The sequence below is a fragment of the Fundulus heteroclitus genome, chromosome 18, assembly GCF_011125445.2.
Source record: "Fundulus heteroclitus isolate FHET01 chromosome 18, MU-UCD_Fhet_4.1, whole genome shotgun sequence".
NCBI lineage: Eukaryota > Metazoa > Chordata > Actinopteri > Cyprinodontiformes > Fundulidae > Fundulus > Fundulus heteroclitus.
Genome location: NC_046378.1, coordinates 8,914,196 through 8,935,556, shown reverse-complemented (window position 1 = coordinate 8,935,556; position 21,361 = coordinate 8,914,196). Strand labels below are relative to the sequence as shown.

The 21,361-nt window shown below is 39.0% G+C and overlaps 2 protein-coding genes across 2 annotated transcripts; both read right to left on the bottom strand.

The window, feature by feature from the left end:
• Window positions 1-4,640: 4,640 nt before the first annotated feature.
• Window positions 4,641-10,756, bottom strand: mmp20a (matrix metallopeptidase 20a (enamelysin)). The gene is made up of 10 exons (XM_012854923.3): window positions 10,558-10,756; window positions 8,842-9,098; window positions 8,595-8,743; window positions 8,381-8,506; window positions 7,017-7,178; window positions 6,781-6,895; window positions 6,562-6,704; window positions 6,183-6,339; window positions 5,320-5,423; window positions 4,641-5,102 (listed from the first exon to the last, which is right to left on the bottom strand). Exons 1-10 carry the CDS (start codon window positions 10,675-10,677, stop codon window positions 5,005-5,007), a joined length of 1,431 nt encoding a protein of 476 aa, XP_012710377.2. The 5' UTR covers window positions 10,678-10,756; the 3' UTR covers window positions 4,641-5,004.
• A 371-nt stretch (window positions 10,757-11,127) lies between these two features.
• mmp20b (matrix metallopeptidase 20b (enamelysin)) lies at window positions 11,128-18,853 on the bottom strand. Its single transcript, XM_036149714.1, has 10 exons — window positions 18,711-18,853; window positions 16,391-16,629; window positions 14,390-14,538; window positions 14,009-14,134; window positions 13,761-13,919; window positions 13,555-13,687; window positions 13,297-13,430; window positions 12,136-12,292; window positions 11,690-11,793; window positions 11,128-11,257 (listed from the first exon to the last, which is right to left on the bottom strand). The coding sequence occupies exons 1-10, from the start codon at window positions 18,843-18,845 to the stop codon at window positions 11,157-11,159; spliced, it is 1,437 nt and encodes a 478-aa protein (XP_036005607.1). The 5' UTR covers window positions 18,846-18,853; the 3' UTR covers window positions 11,128-11,156.
• Between the last annotated feature and the right edge of the window lie 2,508 nt (window positions 18,854-21,361).

Below are 21,361 nucleotides of genomic sequence, written 5' to 3'. Positions count from 1 at the left end.
TTTTATCCTTTATTTCCAACCGATTAAGAGAACACGGCACATTTCAAGCTGAAACAAAATCATAAAGCCCCACCAAAACAATAATATTAAAAATAAACCCAATACTATGGATAACATCATAAAACAGCTTGAGTATACCATAACTCAACTTAACATTCAAATCAAATACATTAGTTTTACAGGAATAAATTCAACTTTTTAAAGACACGATTTAAAGAGATTTTTAATGCTTTCCCATGTCCACAATGCTTTTCTAAGTTAAAAAATATGAAGAGTTCTGTTCACCTTTTTCTAGCCATTGCTTTCTTGACCTGATGAACACTCACTCAGCTCTCTGTTAATAAATATTGTCTACCCTTTCTTGTAAGTTAATGAATTCCTTTTGGACTTTGTCCGAAAATCTTTCAGGATAAAGTTGTGAGTATGAAGAAATGCATGTGACAATGTCTAGTTACTCCATTTTCCTTATTTTTTAGCCAGGTCACTACTTCATTTTCTTAAGTACTTTGCTGACTCATACTTAAATAATTCCCAGTTCACAGAAAAAGATTTTTCTGCTCGAGCTTTGTTGGAAAAATAAAACGAGAAATTAGTAGAGAAATCTCCTTTTTGACTGTTTCATATTTTGGTAAGGGATTGTTTAGCCTCCAGTAATGTGGCCTTGGCCTTGGAATTGCATGCTCAGGAGATAAAGATATTAAGATGTAAGCGGCCTGATGATCACTCAGCGAACAAGGAAGACTTCTTAAAATAACATGCTGTTCATTAATGCTTTTAGAAACTAGCCAATAGTCTAGTCTAGATAGTCTAGTTGTCTTTATTACTGCAGGTGAAGGAAAATGAATCTGGCAATTTGACTACTAGTTCAACTCTTTCAATTAACCCTTTAAGGAATGTATTTTTACTTTTACTAGTAGGTGGCTATTAATCAATTAAAGGGTTGATAATGATCATTGAGATCTCCCCCAATAAGAATGCTTGATTTTTGGAATTATGTTAGCCAGCACTTAAGTTTGATTTTCTCCATTTCTAGGTGTCTTTTATCTCATTACAAGCAAAGTCTGCTGTTTTTTTTTTCCAGACCATCTATTTTCAGAGAGTTCTCGTCAATTTTCTAAGAGTTCTCACTCACCATTTTCCCGAGGGTGTCAGAACGGTCGTTTATGAGTTTGGAGAGGGTGGCGATTACAACATTATCCTGCGGCGAGGAATTCCTTTCTGTCTCATAATGAGCTTTTTTTTTGCAGTGGGAGACTTAGAAGGGGTGACTGGTAGCAGGGGGAACTCCATATCCGACCAGGGAACAGTGACTGGAGTGAGAGTGCTAGCACAATCATGGCATGAGGATATCAGAGGGTTGCTAGATGAGGCTTCAACTACGCTCACTTTGGCTTTCTGCATTTTTTTTCCTGTCACGGTTCAACATTTATGTCTCTTATGAATTACCTGTAGCAAAACTGCAGACATGTTATGCAAATTTCAGATGTGCTGCATTCTTTTAGCCGGTTAGAAGTTTATTTTCCTAGAGCTCAGTTGAGTTAAACCTACTCGGCAGCCATCTTGGACTCCGTTCATTCTGTCTTTTCTTATCTTACAGACACTATCAGAAAACAGTATGATGTCAGCCGAGAAAAGGCACATTAAAATAACTAAGGCATAATGTGATTTATTTCCTTCAGAGACCATAACCTAAAAGGTTTCACCAAGAAACCATAGAAGTTTGAGCAGGACCAAGAGAACCATGCGTTATGTAGTGTATGTGAACATTTCCTAATAGAGGCTTTGGATTAAATGTAAAGCCTTAGGCCTGGCCTGATTTTGATGATGTGTTTAATTTTTCAAAGAAAAGTCTCCATGTCCCTGTGTTTCAACACAGAAGAGAGAAGACAATCAGAAAATACATTTATTACACTGGCTCAACTCAACAAAAAGTGCATTTTTCATCTAAATCTTTGAACACTGAAATTGTTTTGGTGCAGGGTTGCATATGTTAAGTTTGCTGTTTTGATTTCAAATGTAGTATTGAAAATGGCAAAGCTATGCCTTCTTTTAATTTATATAAAAAACCTGTGTTCATGAATACTTTCCTTTGGCTTCAAAGTTCAGACAATATCACATTTGAACTTTGCAGCAATTTTCTTATCTGCACATTCAAATATTTTCTATCCATTATGGCAGTCCCTCAAAATTTTAGAGAAGTTATCCAAAGACTGAGTTTTTGATGCTTAAAAAGCACTTTTAACCCAACTTGGGAGTGGCTTTCACAATTGAAGCTCTTTATGTTTCACTGGAAAGCAGATGGTTTTCAGGAAGTTCCCATAGTTACAAAGGTTGCCTTTTTATCAAAATAACTGGAACGAAGATTATACCTCTTTCTATACTAGTTCTTTTTATAGAAGCTTCTGTTTTTGGTAGTAATATTACCATTGTTCCATAATATTTCTTTATGGGGAGAAACATTGCAGATATGACAGTTTCCACCTGACCAAAGGAACCATCAACGGTTACCAGTTTTACTGGTAATCTAGGAACAATGAAGTTACAGTTTAGCAAAAATTTTAACCCCCCTATAATTTTAAATATGTTGTGAGAAAGGAAATTCCACAATGACTCTAGCAGCTCCAAACATTTGATTAATCAAATTGACTTTAATACTGGAATTTAAATAATAATAAAAAAGATAATTAAGATTTATTTACATGGTACATCATTAACGTAAAGCAGGCATGTCCAACTCCAGTCCTTGAGGGCTAGTCTCCTGCAGGTTTTAGATCTGTCCTTTCCCCAATACATCTGATTCAAATTAATGATTTACCTTCTCAGTCTACTGAGGCATACAAGCTAAGCCCTCATTAGGTTCAGGAGAACACTTAAGCCATGCAGGACAACGGCCTTTGCAGACTCACTTTGGACACCACTGAATTAGACACTGGTTCATGGTTGTTGCCATTTCTTGTTTACTTTTCCAATCCTTAAACACTAGTTAAGAGATGATTGTTGATTAGTTCTCAAAAACAAGGCCCACTGCTCCCTAAGGGATAAGTTAAACATAGAAGACAAATTTCGCTGGAATGTACAATTGCAATGACAAATGAAGATTTCTTCTCTTTCTTAATTTTCACTTCATCTCTGTCGGGATCTATTTTTTTTTATCACTCTTTGGTGTGTGCTCCCACCAGCATTCATGGAACACCAACTTAAGATTTCATGATTGAACAGCAATGACGGCAATATGTATTTTTCCGGATCTGCCAGAAGTGGCTAAACCAGCTTTGTAATACCAACTCTTAAGACTGCGACATCCGAGCAATAGAAGATGAACATTTCACAACGTAGATGGTTCAACATCAACCAATGGTTTCAATTGTTTGCTGTGTTACTCAAGCCTCTGCTTGTGCTAACAAGTTTTATTGTTTGTTTGTAATGCAGGAATGTGTTCTCAGAACTTTAATCCATAATTGGGAAACATGGCATTACTGAAAGTGGTAAAGATCACAAGCGCTCCAGACAGAACATATTGGCTTAAATCAAAGATGGTCAAAAAGGAAAATCCTCCATGTTTCTGCTTCCATGTCATTATACGCACACATTAAACCTTTTTTTAAATTTTATTTCACATGTCTTGAGCTTAGCTGATTTGTATTAATCTTTATATTTGATTAATTTTTACAATTACACTTGTACCCTTGTAAGAGTATGGAGGTATGTAGAGCTAAATATAAACAGCAAGAGTAAAATGACGTTAATACAAGACATCACCTAAACAGAAACTGTCTGACAACAAAAAGTAGACTGAAACATCTCAAAAAGCAAGACGTCTTTCGTTGATCTAAAAAAAAAAAAAATCTTCAGCAGATGAGAAACAAGCCTGACATCTATCAGTCTGGAATGGTTATAAAAATGGCTAAGGAATCCACAATAAGAGCTCAAGTGGAGAAAAACAATATAGTGGTGAAACTTCCCAGGAGTGGCTGGCCTACCAAGAGCATATTTCTGAGTTTCTGCATCCATGCGGACTGAATATAACCCAGAAAAAAAAAACATTTCCAACACTACAGGCCTCATTTTCATGTTACAATCAAACGTGGTGGTTTTAGTGTGATGGTCTGCTTTGCTAAACCTTGAGAAAATTCTCCAAAATTGTCGGACTTAGAAGGAGTATGATTTGTCAGTATTTCTGTGGCTCATGGAGCTATGGAGTTTGTTCTGTAACTGACGGGTTGCCAGTTTGAACCCTGGCACCAACTGTCTCAGTCGTTGTTTCCTTGGGCAAGACACTTCCCCCGCATTGCCTGCTGGCAGTGGTCAGAGGGCCTGGTGGAGCCGATATATGGCAGCCCAACTTCTGTCAGTCTGCCCCAGGGCAGCTGTGACTACAAACAGTTCACCGTTGTCAGTGTGTGAGTGTATGACTGAATGTTGTCAAAGGCAATTTAGGGTCCACTGGACTGAATAAAGTGCTGGACAAGCCATTTACCATCATGATTGGCTGAGGAACCACAAAGTAAACATCGTTTACACTCTGAACCAAAGTAGCTCTGGACCGTGCCTCTAGGTTTGAAAGGAGAAAAACTTGACTAAGACATTGTTGATGAAGAGGACAGATTTATAAGGAATGTTACTTCCATCCAGGTTGACAAATTAGAATGATTTAGGTTTATTTTACAGTAAGTATCTTACTTATAGCTCATTTAAGCTCCACAATGTTCATTATGAATACGTGTCCTGTTTTACACAAATGTCAGACATTTATTCAGGTAGTAAGTGGATTTTAATTGGAACTCAATGGCTAAATTAGGATAAAATGTAACCCTAAAACCAACCCATAAAACAAAACATACTAAACATGTCTTTCAAATTGCACAATAAATCCTAAAAGCTGTATATCCTTTGTACAGAAGTTGGCTTAGACAGAAGCTCAGTCATGCAACAGTATACTCTCTGTTTAACAACTACATATTAGGTTTATTTTTTAGCTACATAAAGTGTGGGTTTTCAGTCAAGTCAGCATCCCAGCCAAGAATTTCCTGCAATTATGTTCACCACCCGCTTCTGTCTGAAGTCATACTGGTAGGACTTTGTCCCGCTGAGGAAGATGCTGCCTGCAGAAGCAAAGTGATACAAGAACTCTTGTTTAAAACTTAATGCATCCCGAAACAAAGCAATTATTACGCAGTTGAGCAGTGTCAATTTTTCTAACTTGACCCTAACATGGTGAAATAAAAGAAAATTTCAGCCTCTATTTCAGTGTTTTGTTTGTGTTCTCCTCCTGCCCAAAATAAATTCATGCATTCGCATATGGAGTTTCTCTCAAATTACCATGCCACTTAAACGCAGCGTCGACCCTTCTCGGGATTCCAGGCCAATCTGTTTGGATAAATCTGGGGAAGCCAGGGTCCATCTGACTCTTGTGTTCATCATACCTGTAGTGGAAAAAAAAAGACATCAGAAGATTTTTTACTCCAGATTTCTGGCCACAGTGCAATGGCAAGCAGCAACATAAATATATATATATATATATATATATATATATATATATATATATATATATATATATATATATATATATATATATATACTGTGAAAAAAATTCAGGGCAGCAAGGTACAATGTAACAAGTGGTAGGGATAAACACAAGAAGACTGAATAATGAAGGGGAATCATAAGGTGTCTTAACATAATATTTTAGGGTGTGTGCAGATTTATGCAATCGGAATATTGCATCTTTTTCTTTTGAACAGATTTTTCATATGTTCAGTTGAATTGCACAGGATCCATATAACATTAAATAGGGAGGGACTTAACATATTTTCATTTTTTGCATTCCAAAGACCTGTAATGTGGGTGTTTTATACAACAGTCCACCGTATATTTGTGAGTTTTAGAAATATATTGAGAATTAACACAGAATAAATATCTATCTGCCAAAACACACATTATATGTATATATATAAATATATATATATATATATATATATATATATATATATATATATATATATATATATATATATATATATATATATATATATATAGCTATAATACAACTGAGAAGAGCTGCCTTAAAGAAACTCAATAGTGGCAGACTTCAGACTTTCCTAACTGAATTTTGTAGCTTGCAGTTTGCATGTTGTGCCTCCAAGTGAAGCATGTTTTGAAACCTTCAAAATTTTTTTAGTTACCTGTAATAAAACTGGCCTGTAAAAAATATGGTTTTCCCATGTTCTGCGACATGCACTGCAGCATCCACCTGCCTAACATTGGACGGGAAACCGAACTCTGAGATGTTGCCAGTTGTACTTCTTGTCTTTAATTGTTGCACCACCCAGTACTTATGACCTGAAAAAAATATAAATAAAAACAACACAGCTTTTTGAGACGCAATGAAAACACCAGCATACCACAGGCGATGCCAAAATATGCGAGCCTCTTGCAATAACTGCAACACTTAAGCTGCGAAAGGCTGTAATTTGGGCGTAACACTGCCTTCACCACGGGAAATCCAGCCTTGTCATGATGACACGGCCTGAGGATAGCTTTGCAGGGTGCCCATTATTTTACCAGCGAATAGGTATGCCACGCCTTTGGATGCAATGTCATAAGCAGCATCAACAGGAGAACTGATATCAGGTAAATATGTGCTGATGTGGCCTTCCCTCAGACGATTCCAATAAGTCTGCCTTGTTGTTCTCGTCCACATGAATCTGCATTGGGGGGGAAAAAACAGCTGCATTTAAAATATATTAAGCAAACTTTTCCATAATGTGATTCACAATGTACCTGTTCTTAAAGAAAACAATCTCATTTTGGATCACTGCAGCTGCGTCAAATGAAAACGCGGGGTCACATTTCTCCGGGACTGTAAACCGAGTTTCAGCTACTTTCTTGGGCTTCCCTGAGTAGAAGTGAAAGAAACCATATTCCAGTTTTTATTTGACCATCTGTCATACCTTCATTTGTTTTTGTCTGTTTGTTTCAGAAAAAAAAATACTTCAGAAATGAAATATGTTCCTCACCATACAGCGTTTGGATCCCCAGGACATCGTCTGTAGACAGAGTGTTCTGTTTGCTGCTGCGATGCCTGTAATTGGGGAACATGACAGCGGAGGGGTCTCTGGAGTGAGTCAAACCCAGAGAGTGACCAAGTTCATGAGCGGCAACGGCAAACAGGCTGTAACCTGGAATAAAACAGCAATACAGCTCGGTGTTGGCTCATTCTGGATGGTCTGCTGGTGGTAAAAGCTGCTGTTTGTGGGTTTTAAAACTTCTGTTGCACTGTCACATCTTTGAGAGTCCATAAAACCATTACTGCAATGGCCACTTTACTGTATTCTGGTTCAACTGCTTGTTAACACAAACAGCCGAGACAATCACATTTTTTATACACAGGCATTTTTCGCATTTTTAACTAATCATACAAAACGGAGAAAAAAATAGTTGTATGGACAAAAACACACAACACGCCAAACTTTGAAGCAGAAAGGCTACAGCAGTAGAAGATCACACCAGGTGCTAATCCTGCCAGCTAAGAAAAGAACAAGTCCCGTTTGAGCAGGGTTACCAAAACTGGACGATAACAAACTGGAAAAATGTCCCCTGTTCAAATTACTCTTTGGCACACTTTAGGAACCATGGACTTTGTCCCCAAGCTCAGATCCTCTCATATTGGTTTACTGAACAAGTCTTTATAGTCACCAGGGGCCTCATTTGAAGCTTGCAGACGCACAAAACGGAGACTAAATCTTGCAAAGGTTGTGGTCTTTAAAGAAAAACTAGACGTCAGACACGTGAGGTCCCGCATGCAATCTCTCGCCCCTCCGTACGCTTGCATTGGAGACGGGGGAAACTGGCGACCCAAATGGTGAAGTGGTGAAGTGCGGCATCACTACATCATGATTCCTCTCAGACTTTCAATTTCACTCCATATCAGACTTTAATTATTGCTAGTTTATCATAAACTTTCAAAACCACAGTGTTATTTATGCTTGACACATAACTATACACATAAGAACCTTTCAAATGAATAAAGTGTCTCCAAGCCGATGCTAAATCAAAGTTTTCATAAGGGTTTTCTACCATCGCATTCGTCTCCCTGATGATCTCTGGGGTGATGTGCACCACCGAGTAACACATAGATTGTCACAAGGTGTGAGACAATCACACTGAATTCTGTAAACATTTAAATACCACGGTGACATTCATGTGTAATTCCATTGGTAACCATGAAATATCATAGCTGATACATTGCCATTCAGGACCTAAGGTTGAGTGTGGGTGTGTAGAGGGAAGAACATGAGGTGGACCCTGGTATGCAAATGTTCAGGTGCGTGCAGCTGTGATTTCCAAAGGGAGATTGTTTTGTTTGCAAAATACCACAAACCTTGCCTCCCTGTTGTCCAAGTTTCATCTTCATCAAAGTGCACATCTCCACCCACCCCTTCTCCAGGCGCAAATGCATGAGCCAGCACACCTCCAGGTCCATCAAAGGGAGAGAAGTCTCCATGGGCTACAACAGCGCATAGAAATACTTCTGAATGAATGTCCGATGAATCAGATCACATTTACACTTTAAGCCATGATGTTTTCGGATCTACCTCTGCGTGCAAAGGAGAGGACAATATCGGCTTTTCCATGGTTGACTTTATTGAAGCTCAGAGGAGCTGCATCGCTCCACATCTTCAGGGCTAAACGGAAGGACTTTTCCACATCCTCTCTACTCATGTCTGGAGAATACTTTGCAATCCTGCATACGGCATCAGAGATAACAAGTTGTGCATGTACACCACACAGAAAATGAACAATTTAACAATAATATTACTAGGTGACGTAAAGCAGTCTCACGTGTAAGAGATGGTATGGTTCTTCCATTTGGGTCGATGAGGGTAAAAGCTGTAGTTGTCTACATCAGGAACACCACACCTGGGCTTCTTCATCACATCCAGGGTGTTGGAGTCCAGGATTCCAGTTTCGCTCAGGCCAAAGAAGTTCTGCATTTGTCTGACCTTCTCCTCCATGGGTGACGCAGACCTGACCCTACGTGTTGGACCTCTGTGGTCTCTGCCTCCGAGGCTCAGACTGTAGAACCTCCTTAGATAGCTCTGTTGAAAGGTGCAGTAAAAGTATTTATATCCTGCCAACTTTACCACATTTCTTCATGTGGTAAAAAATTTCATGCAATAGGCATGAAGTAGTGCATAACTGTGAAGTGGAAGAGAAGTAGTGGTGTTAAGAAAAAACTGTGGCATGCATTTGTATTTTCAACCTTTGACTGATAATGTACATTATCAGTCAAAGGTTTTGACTCACCTTTGTTTTTCAATGTTTTTTCCTTATTTTAAGGACTTTCTACATTGCAGATACATAGTGAAGACAACAAAACTATGACAGAAAACTATAGAATTATGTATCAAACACAAAATTGTGAAATAACACAAATCATCTAGTATATTCTAGCTTTTTCCAAAACCCCCGTTTTGATTGCTGCTTTGGTCACTCTTGGTTTTCTCTCAATGAGCTTCATGAGGTTTTCAACTGTGTATTTCCTTTATATTTGCATTATATTTGCATTTTGTGTGAAAATTTTGAATTTTGGGAGAAAAATTATGAACAGATTATACATTAACACAACAGAAAACCACAAAAGTTGTGAAGAACTGCAATTTTATTTAGAAAATTTTTTATTAGGGCTAAATAAAACAGATTTACCACAAAATTGATGATGATATGATAACTTTTACTATTTCAAATTTAAATGTATGGTTAAAACGTATAACTCTTTTGTTTTTGTTTTTCGTTTTTGCAAATTGATGAAGCGAATGTCTTCAAAGGAAAAGACTAAGCAAAAAAAAAAAAAGAATACAAAAACAACACATAACTACTCATATTGTTGTCTATATTGTTATTTAAATATAATTTTAAATATAAGTTGAAACTTAATTTAGACCAGGTGTGTCCAAAGTGCGGCTCTGCTTTTATTTGTTTATTAGAATTGATAGACTACAGCAAGTGTTTTCAAAGAAAGACCGACCCAAATCCTGTTCTTATTGCTGAGAATACGCCAAAATAGAATTTTTTGTTATTTTTGTTTCGTATATATACCTTATTTTATATACTATAAGTTGCTCCGGAATATAAGTCGCACCAGTCAAAAAATACATCATAAAGAGGAAAAAATATATTAGTCTTACCAGTCGCAGGATCGGCCAAACTATGAAAAAAGTGCAACTTATAGTCCGAAAAAATACGGTATATAAATTTTGTGGCCCTTCTGTAATTTTGACTTTACTATTTTGGCCCACATGAAGGAAAGTTTGGACTCCCCTGATTTAAACCCTCTGGTACCTTATATGACTTGAAATTGAATATATGATTTAAGTTGAAATAAAGGTATTTCATTGTTACATCATAGAAATGCATTTTATCAACTGAAATGTGCATACCTGACTTACCAGAATTAATTGTTCATTAAAGTCAGACATAAAAGACAAATATCCACACTTAAAAGAATTGCCAATAAAATATAATATCAGTCTGCAGAACAGGCATTTGCCCACAAACCTTAGCAAACTTAACATCATCGGGCATCAGGTGCTGATCCTCATCAATGGGTCGAGTCCAAGAGATTTGCACCAATGTCAAAGAGCCCAAAACTATTGTCCACGTCCACAACAGCTCCATTTCTTAATGATTGTCTCACCAGGTTGATTTTTCTTATATGGGTGCATTCATGAGTAATCACGTGGTCCAAAGGTGCTCAAACATGATCGCTACAGTGGGACCAACCCGGAGGTATAACCTAAACGCCTACAAATTTCTGGAATTCTGTGTTTTTCATAGTATAGAAATGAATGTAGGAAACATTTCTTCTAAGTCAAGCTTAGACCTGCAGCCATATGGGAAGAAAACCTAAATTGGTTCCTGCTCGTCTCTATGTCAGTCTACAGCACATTGAGACGGTAAAAAAGATTTATGACCCACCCTAAGAGCACGCCAAGAACTGTAGAGAACATCATGCTGACACACATTCAAACAGCAAACGCATTGAGATGCTTCACTCTTTATTTTTTTTAAAAAGACACAAAATGACATTCCACCCTAAAATAAAATTTGTGTTTGCAGGTCGTTTCCCTGCTGCCTGCATTTCAACGAGTTCTCTTTCAACAGCCGAGCCAAGAATTAGCTGTTTCAATTCCGACGACCACTCTGTGGCTGTAGTCGAATTTGTAGACCTGTGGTCCCACAAAGAAGTAGATGAAATCTAAAATGAACACAGAAAACAGACAAAAGCAGACCTTCAGAAGACGGTGTGCAGACAGTGTAATGCTCCACCCTTTCAAATCGTGTCGTCTAGACTCAAGCAAGCCTTGTCCTGATGATGGTTACAACGATGAACGTCTTTTGAACTTAAATATCTACCTTTGCTCGCAGCTAAAATTACTATACACTATATCGCATGGAGGAATTTAAATGTCAGATTATACAGAGAAAATCATGCACTGTATATACAAGTGCTATAAAAGCCGTGCGGCAGATGTTGGATGTGAATTAACATTCCTGTTCTTGCTATAAAAATAAAAATAAAAATCTATCTAAAAAAAACCCCGAGGCTACAGACACTTCTGTATGGGTACATACTGTTTGTGGGATCATATTTCCAAGTGCATGAGTGCATCGGTTAGTATGTACTCACCACCTTTATAGAAAGCTGCATTGATTGTGGCGTTGACTCCGGGAAAGTCCTCACTGATAGTTCTTGGGTAGCCAAAATCCATCACCTTTCGGTTTTCGTTGTAACTGAAAACGTCACAGGACACATTTTAAAGCCACGATCAAATGGGTCTTAGGGTTCGAATTTTGGAAAATGTGCAATTTGTGCACCGGTCGTCAAGTAATCATCACAGACATTGTAGGCAAACAGGTGCTTGTTGATTTAAAATATATCTCTTGGGTTTATACACCGTCAAATTAATGTATTATGTCTCTGTTTCTCCGTGCTAATGGCTGTCTGGGTAAAAGTATTATATCCTGTGGAAAAACCTTTGCTCAACATCTTAAAGCCATGTGCATTAATGTGTGAATATGTTGGCAAAACGTTTAAAAGTTCCTTCAACAGCTGGAGTCATAGTGATCCCTCACCTCCAGTAAATGTCGTGCATAAAGAAGAGGGTACGTCCTGTTTTAACAATGTGCACCGTTGCATCAACGTCTTGGACCCACGCTGGAAACCCAAAGAAAGAAAGTGATCTTGGCTTTCCCCTCACAACGGAGCCTTTTACTGTCCAGAACGTGGATTCTGTCAACAGGAAAAGATTTTGAATACGTTATTTTTGTTTGTTTGCTGCATGAAACTCAAGAAACCAAAATAGTGTTGTTGCTTTTTTTTTTTTTTTTAAAGGATTTCCGTTGTAAGATCAGGGTTGGGACAGAGCTGCTTTTAGCTGGTTTTATTTTTTCCAGAGCAGAGTGGTGGCAGTGCTGTTAGTAATAAAAAATCACTGCTACCAATCTGACCTCACTTCACACCTATTCTCTAACTCGGCCCTGTGAACACCATGGTGCCTCATATAAATCACACTGAGAGAGGAAGAAGGCCTCTCAGACGCAACCTGTCAAAAATTACAGTTCAAAGAATTTATCCAAACAAATTACCAAATTTACCACGTGGGTTCAGCAAAAAAAGAACCAGAATATAAAACAATACTTATCAATGATGCCGAAAATAGGAACTACACGCCGTTTCAAGCTGGACTTATTAATATCAGCCTGGTGTAGTAAAGGACCTTACATTTTTTTATAACTGGAGTCACAAGCAGCACCATTTATAAAATTAACGGAAAACAGTAGTGCTATTGAGCAACATTTAGCACTGGACTAGTGTTATTCAAACAAAGTGCAGGAATCTGAGAGAGGCAGCAATAATTCAGGTTATTCAGGTTTCAGCCCAACATTTAACTAACGTTGAAGCTCTGTGGTTGTGTTCAATTGTCTTTAACTGCGCAGACTATAAGCAGAGCTAACATGTTAAATAATTGTTTTATTTGTTACTTATCTCCATGAGCCAACCTCCTGGTCCTAATAAATAGTTGTTATTTTTTCTGCGGCCCACCGAAGAGTTGGTGCCAATACAGGACCAGCCTTTCACCGCTAGAGTTATTGTGAAAATGTGCTGAGCGTGCACTGTTCAACAGACCTGGTTCCCTTGTATCTCTTGTATTTGAAACACGACAAAAAAGTAACGTTTTTCTGAAATCTCACAGCATTAAAGCGGTTACGTTGGAAGCAACGGTACATAGTCACCATGGATGAGGTAGGCCGTGGACCTGCGAGGTATCCAGAAGGCTGCATCGATGCGAGTTTCTATTGTGGGCATGAAGTTAGTGATGGGGCCTTCCTTTATGTCAGACTGCACATTATGTTTAATCCAGAGGTATCTAGTGGAGTGAATACCACCAAGCGAAACACAGACGGAAATTGTTGGTGAACATAACTTTCAAATAAGATGTGCTGAGGATTTGTTTATGGACATATTAATGTAGATAGCAAGTGTGAACATGCCTGTCTCTGAAAAAAAAAGTAGCATCCCCGACAGTTGTCACAGCATCAAAGGTGAGGTCCTGTGCACATTTTTCCTGCATAAGTCTGGGTAACAGTGGTCTGAGCAGCCAGTTTCTAGGACCCCTGAAAGGACCTAACGCATCAGGAGAAGTTAGTGAGTTATTTAAGGGTATATAATGCATTTGTAAGTTAGATATGCAGCTTACTGTAAAGTGCCTTGATATTGGTTACATCTTCGCTGGACAGCAGGTTTGTGGGACGAATGGCTCTGTAGGTCGGATACATCAGTGATTCTGGATTTCTGGAGTGTTTGAGCCCTAAAGCATGGCCAAATTCATGAGCTGCTACCAACAACAGATTAAAACCTGCAACAGAACAGAAAACATGCCCGGTGAATCTTACTGTCTGCGGTGCTGTTCTGCTCCGCGTCCGTTTGCGTGATTCTGTTCGACACCTGTTCTTCCGGCTGTCCAGCGCTCATCGTCATCAAAGTGCGTGTCGCCTCCAGCACCCGTCCCTGGACCAAAGGCATGAGCCAGCGTGCCTCTGGGGCCGTCAAACGGATAAAAGTCACCATGCGCTTCAGAATTCAGTCCAGGCCAAACATGAAACAGAAACCACAGAGAAACCCGTTTTTCCAAATTACAGGCCTCTGTTTACCTCTGAATGAGTGTATGCATGGAGTCCAGCAGGGTGTCCATGATGACGCTGCCTCTGTTATCTGTAAAATTACTAGTATGGTTTCCCATGTCGATACTCACTATGTCTATATCGTGCTCTGTTGATTTTCTACCATCTACTGTCACCTTTAATTCGAGGCCAATTATGAACCTACCATAGGTTACAAACTCCACCATGATGTCAGCATTGCGGGTTTGTGTCCTGATAAACGTCAGACCACTGGCTCTGGCCCAAACACCGAAAGCTGACTCTATCAGCGAATCTACAGTGCTGCGTCGCAAATCTCTGGTGTATCTGCCGATTCTGTGAGAAACAAACAAAAAAAAAAACACAGGAAGGGTTGTTGCTTATTTATACCCAAGCCAAATCTGAATAAAGCCACTAATAACACTTTTTCCCCCTTTCAGCCCACAGACAAGAGCTGTACTAAACAAGTAGACCTGAGACTTTCGAATGAGATTAACAATTTCAAAATGTTTCAAAATTGCTAATGATGTGTATAATACTCATCATAATGCCCCATCATACTATTGAATATATAGCTTTTGTTTGTATGAGGTAGAAAGATCTGATGTCATGGGAACATAATACTCTTACATCATCTTTCAAAGCATTTAACAAAACAATAACCCAATTATGACATTACACAATCTCACACTCCATCTACATGATTCACTCACCTCTGTATGCTGGGTGCTTGCAAATCAAAGCGAAACCCATGGCTTCACTTGTTGTCCGACTTATGCAGTTAAAGCTGCAGTAGGTAACTTTTGTAAAAATGTATTTCTTACATATTTGTTAAAACTGTCACTATATCTTGACAGTAAAATATGAGACAGAAAAGCTGTAAAAAAATAAAAAAAATAAAATAAAAAGAACAAGCCTCATCAGGCTCCACCCAGTGGTCCTACATGCCATTTGCAGAAACACACCGCTCCCGGTCCTAGACAACCAATCAGGGCCAGGAATGTCTTCGCAGTGTCAGCCATGGTCATGTACGCACTCCGCACACCACATCCCTGCACAGCACGCACCATTGTTAAAGCTCAATATTGCCAGCATGCTGCAGCTGTGCTACTAGTGGAGAAACAATCTATGTTTTGTGAAAACGTTAGAGGGAGGAAGGGACCTGTGCTTGTTCACATTTTCAGACTAAGTCCACAGTTTTCTCAGAACTCCCCTCTGCAGGTTTAGTGTTTATCTGACTACTTTGGGACCTTCATTGAGCACTGAATTTTCCTTCTCAGATGGAGAGCTGATTCTTTATCTTGACAAACCATTTCAACAAAACGCTGAAATCACTGAAAGGTAACATCGGCTGCCACGACTCAGCCGAACACTATGAATTCCACAAAACTGACCCCAGTAAATGTTTTTCAGAACGTGAGCTAGCCTCAAGTCCCAGACTTGATTTGCCAGATATTCCCCTTCATTTCCTGTAATACGTGTTTTTCAATAACAAACCAAACAGGAAGCTCTACATAACCCAGCTAGTTATCAGCTGACATCCCTAAGTTACACTGGTGTTTCTCCATAAATAGCAGAATGGCAGAAATATATAGCATTATCCTCCATTACTTCAAGTTAATTATTTGGTGTACTTATAAACATAAAAATAAAGTAATTAACAGATTGTTATGCATGTACCATATATCATGTTTACACAAATCCTTGTGTATGAAAACAATGAGAAATTCTGGTTCACTAAGGTGTGAACACAGTGTGCCATGCCTACGCTTGTGGGATTACTCAAACGTGAATGAATAGTTGATAAATAAAATATGGAAAACACAGTGTTGCACTGCACTCTTCCTAATTAAAGGTTTATGTTGGGTGTAATTTACTGGGCCTCTGTGAAACAGCTTGGATCAGAACAGAAAGTGTTACATAAGTTCAAGTAAAACCGGTCACGATGGCAGTCCAACAAGCCCACAAGAAATCTCAGAGTCATGAATCCGCAGCTAAAAAGCTGTGTAGCAGCGATGATTTGTGACAACAGCTTATGCCTCTTTCTGCCAAACGTTTTATTGCCCGTCGGCCTCAAAGTATGTCTGTGGATTTGGTTTGGCTGAGCTATTTGGAGCAACCAGACGGATTTATTTTTTGACATGAATGACTTGACATAAGCAGAATCCCCCTGAGCCGAGCTCGGCACCTGTATGTGATGACGTTCTTATTCCAGCGTGTGCTCTGGATGTGGCTGTACTCCTCCACATCTGGAACGCCGCACCGGGGGCTCTGCATCACCTCCAGGGTCTCGGAGTCTAACTCTCCAGTTGAATTGAGCCCAAAAAACATCTGCATTTCTTTCACCTTGGAGATGAGGGCGGGCTCGCTTCTCTTTACGCGCACCAGCAGATCATGTTGCAGGTCGTAGTACTGATGAAGGTAGTCCTGTAAGCAGATTCAACAGACACCATTTATAAAGCAGTGGAGATACAGAAATAAGTCAGTTGGTTTCAGCTCAGTGAAAGCAAAAACGTATAGCTCAGGATACTCCGGGGTTTAAGAAGTTCCATAAAACTTTCAATGATTCCTCTCCTGGCATCACTTGTAATTTGAAAAACATGATGTTTTGCGAGAAATGGCCTAATTTACAGCCAGTACATATTAGATATCAAGGCGCTTTAACTTAATTACAACCATGTCGGCAGAAAATAAACATTATCACACACGCAAAACAACTGCTAAGCCTATACATACATCCACAGCATAAGAGAAGAGACTAGAAGAAGACTAGATTTTTCATAGTCTGCCATTTTGACCTATCCAACTCTTCACAGGTTGGTAAAATAATGCAGAATGATATGATTAATGTCAGCGGGTTGTGTGGCTGACTTTATACTAGAAAAGGAGTTTCTTTACCTAAGGTAACTTTGACTTTTTTCCTGGCATGTAGTCAGTGCAAGCTAAGCTCTAGCTTGGCTTGTACTATGATCTGCCGTCACACTCTGACAAGCTGTAGTTATTTTCATGCAGTTTTATTGAAATTGTGGTTCAACATGATTCTTTTCTGTTTAGCTCCATTCATTTAGCAATTACTTTCATTTTAGAGAGTTGGCAAAAGATGAGAACAAAAACATGATGAATTTTATTAAACTAAATTCAAACAGAACAAAACATTTCATCAATTCCAAAGACAAATTAAAATAATGCAGTGGTATGCGCCTAACCGGGAGTTAGAGCACCACTCTGAGAATGACTCCACACCCGAGTTGATTATTATAGTTGCAGGTTGAGGGATTTGGTAATTATTGTGGCGCTAATTACCATTAGTAAGACACGGTAATAACAATTAGTTCACAAACAGAGGATGTAAAGCACCATGTGTGCTATTGGTTTATTGAGATACAGTAAAGCCCAAAAACTATTCAGACTTTTTTCAATAAACTATGTCGATTTTTAGTTTGTATTATAACAATATAACCCTTCTTACAATTGCCGACCAGCTTTTTTGTCTGTTTCCCTGGATGATTTGTGTCTTTGTTGATGAGCTCCAAGTATTTGAGGTTGGAAGGCCACTTTTTCCTCCCCCTAATTTGTACCTGTGAGTATGGCTCAGTCACTCCAAAACGGTGACATTACTTCTGTTTAGAGGAAAAATGCGGGTAAAATTGAAAGACTGCCTTAAATCTCCAACTGTCTGGGGGCAGAAATAATTCGGAGCATAGCTGTATCATCTGTGTAGTTACTGTATCTGCAACTTTCACAGCGCTTAACATATTTGGTGGTCAAAAATAAGAGCAGAGACCTTTAAAGGGAATTCCTGTTGTATTTCCTACTAGCTCCAACTTCAAATGCAATGCACCATAGAAGGAATTTTCTTAACCAGATTAAACTGTTTTGTACGGTGGCGTAAACAAAAGTGCCATTAAACATGATCACCTTGTGGTCTATATGTATAAACTTGGCATTTTTAGAACAGAAATAGAGTTTTAAAATAAATATATAAATTTTAACCTAAATATTACTTCTTTACCTCCAGGTTAAGGGTTACTCTTTTCCTCCCACTTCACATTGCATCATTATACACCAGTAACTACTTAATAAAATAACTTATTTTGGGGGTTTGAAAACTTAGTCCAGTCTTCTGAATTAACCTGATATATCTTTGAATCAGAGCTCTGGCTAGAAAGAAAAGCCACATGCATTTTGTTTAGTTTAGTTGGTCTGTTTTTTCTAAATCAGCATGTTTTAGAATAAATTAAACTGAGCAAAAGAGAAGCTGTCAATAATATAAAAATAATATTAATAATCTGCTGAACTATGCACAACTGCTGCAACATAGACTCCAGTACCAGAGCAGTTACTCTCCCCCGTCTCCCAATCACACCAAACCTTTTGTAATAACAAACACATTTTAAACACAAGTTCTATCAAGCACAGGGGACAGTTTTGGCACAAATGTCTGCTCTAAAGCCCGCGCTCCGCTCTCACACACCTCTGAAACGCAATCAAGGCAGTGGGGCACTTACTGTGGCCAGCTTCAAGTCAAACTGTGCTTCTGGTGACGGAGTGCTCCTCTCCTCTGGGATAAATGTAGGTGCTGTGACACCTGGATCAGTCGCCAACAGGACCAGGACACAGCAGGAGAGCAGCATGACAATCATTTCACAGAGCCGGCACCGCACGTACAACGGAGCCCCAGGACGGAGATAGAAGTTCTGGTTAATGAGAACGCCTTTTTAAATACTTATCGTGACTCATGTCGCTTGCAAATCCTAGGAAAGCCTCATTTAGTGCCATGGAATTAGGGTGGGGTTTGCAGAGAGCAAGTGCAAGGGACAGCAAAAGAAAAAAAAAAGTCATTTAAATGTTTGTTTGTTTTGTTTTCATGTGGCACACTGGTGATTATGATTTACATGAACGCAACTTTTTCTGCAAATTCTGTGAGTTCTGTGTCTCGGGTAAATTTAGGAAGTCCTCTGCAGAATCCAAGGCAAGGCAAGGGAAATGTATTTATATAGCACAATTCAGTACAAAGACAATGCAAAGTGCTTTACATGATAAAAATATAGCAAAATAAAACAGAATAAAAGCAAGTAGGAATAAAATGTAGATAGAAAAAAAAAGAACAAAAAAGTGGTGATTCAGTTAACTAGAACAGTTGAAGGCAATCTTACAAACAAATGTGTTTTTATTCCAGGTCAAGGAGTCTAAGAGTATCTTTACTGGTGATGAAATTACAAACAGAAAGAACATATAACAAAATGTTATGGGCAAAAAAAAAATTTCATGTTTCAACAAACGGACAAAAAGAGGGTGTCATTTTTTATTTAGAATCTCCTCAGCAAAGCCTGTGTGGAGGAAACTCAGCTACATATTTTACACCGACGACACGGTGACTTTTGCGACACTTCTCAGTCCCACGCATTCTGCAAGCTCTCCCGACGTGCCACTATAAAAAACCTATTCTTGTACCACTTTATGTGCATGTACCAACCTTTCAATGAGAGAGCTTGCGAAAAGGCAGCTGAAATTGCAGGGGCGGATTTAGGGCCTCCTTTGCAGAACAAGATGTCGCCCAGACTGAAGAAGGGTGGTGCCGCGGCGGATTCGCGCTACAATTACAGTTGATTGGTCATTGTGGAGTTTTTATGGGTCTGAGAGCGTTCCTCTGCAAAAAAAAAAAAAAAAAAAGCTGACATTTCGAAGACTTCCTACATGAAGGTTGCCAGGGGTTGATGGCTGGAGCGCAGTTATGAAGTGGTTTTAAGTAGGGCTGTTGGCTGAGAGGCCGGCATGGAGCTGCCGGGTTAAAACAGGGCCGAGACTTTTCAGAACCTGTGGGTAATTACGCCCTCAGAATACAACGATGCCGTCGAACACGGAGTGGATAGCAGCTCGGGGTAAAGTTTTTCTGTTGCTGAAAAAAATATCTCCATAGATCAGTAAACTAGGGAATTCCATTCATACAGTTTTATATTGGACACTTGATGGTAAACGAATGCTGTAAAATCACACTGCTTAAAGTATTTCAATTTGATCTTGAACTCACCGTGTTGTCCTTCCGCACCAAAGCTGACCTTCCACAAAACTGTTTCTTTTAAATGTTTTCATGCATTATCTTTTTATTTTATTTATTTATTTCTTTTAATGGATGTGTTTTAGCTTGTAGCAATGTACAGCCCTTTGTTTCAGCTGTTGGTTGTTTTTAAGCACTTTATAAATAAAGATTGCATGGTATGTCAGCAGCGGATTTATCATTTCAACGATTTATTCTGTAAAAAAAAAAAAAAAGTTTAAACAGTTCAACAACAGAGATGTGATCTACAGTGCGTATGTGTGTGTGTGCTTGAGTGTGTGGAAGCATGTGTGTGAGCGTGCGTGCGTATTTCATCCCCCATTCTTTCTTGTGAAACTGTTTTGTTAAAAAAAATAAAAATCAAAAGAGAAAAAAAACATCAAAGAAAAACTCCATTGATTGACACATCACAGATTAACATACTTCAGACTGGGTGGAGAAACCTCTGTTGGCAAGTATAGCGGTAAGACTGGTAGCTGGTCACACATCTCAGTGGATTTTGGCCTGCTCCATTTTACCGGGACTCTTAATCTGTTATATTTTCTTGGGGCTAATTCATCTCCCCTCACAGATTTTCCATTTGATCGAAATATGGAGTCTAGCACTCATGCTAGGACCCATTTTTGGTGTTCTAGCTAAAGTTCTTGTGTTAAAGTTCCTGGTGGTAAAATCGCCCTGAGCCTAACTCAATGTCTGCACCTCAGTGTTTGACGGAGGTGGATACATGGTGATGTTTAGATTATACTCAGTGCTTGGTTTTGGATTCATCTGACCACAGCTCAGCATTTAAGCAAAGCACAGCCCTGTAAATCTACAGCAGGGCGCTTTATGATTACGATCCATTTTTGCATGTGTTGTCTGATGCTTGTCCCCACCTGCCTGCAGATCTTAACTGGGATCCAGCGATCTGGTTTTGGATTGATCCCCCAACTTTCATATAATCATCCTGACATGAGCAAAACGTTGTACAGCCCTGGCTCCAGATCAGGGATGACTGATGGTCATTTAATTAAGTCTGTAGGAGGTCAGCAGAGTCTGTGATGATCTGAGCGCCAGCTTTGCCCTGTGGAAACTGACAACTTGTGAAAATTGAACAGAAAC

Bases quoted from the DNA above. Each gene is read 5' to 3' on its own strand.
- mmp20a (XM_012854923.3), bottom strand. From the start codon at position 10,677: ATGGAGCTGTTGTGGACGTGGACAATAGTTTTGGGCTCTTTGACATTG. The intron at 7,179-8,380 runs GTTTGTGGTATT...GTTTTATTCCAG, and splicing joins TTGGACAACAGGGAGGCAAG to GTTACAGCCTGTTTGCCGTT. The intron at 6,896-7,016 runs GTGAGGAACATA...ACTTCTACTCAG, and splicing joins GGGGATCCAAACGCTGTATG to GGAAGCCCAAGAAAGTAGCT.
- mmp20b (XM_036149714.1), bottom strand. From the start codon at position 18,845: ATGATTGTCATGCTGCTCTCCTGCTGTGTCCTGGTCCTGTTGGCGACT. The intron at 16,630-18,710 runs GTAAGTGCCCCA...ATCTGCTTACAG, and splicing joins TTGACTTGAAGCTGGCCACA to GACTACCTTCATCAGTACTA. The intron at 14,135-14,389 runs GTAGGTTCATAA...TGAATTCTGAAG, and splicing joins GGTGGAGTTTGTAACCTATG to CGCATGGTGACTTTTATCCG.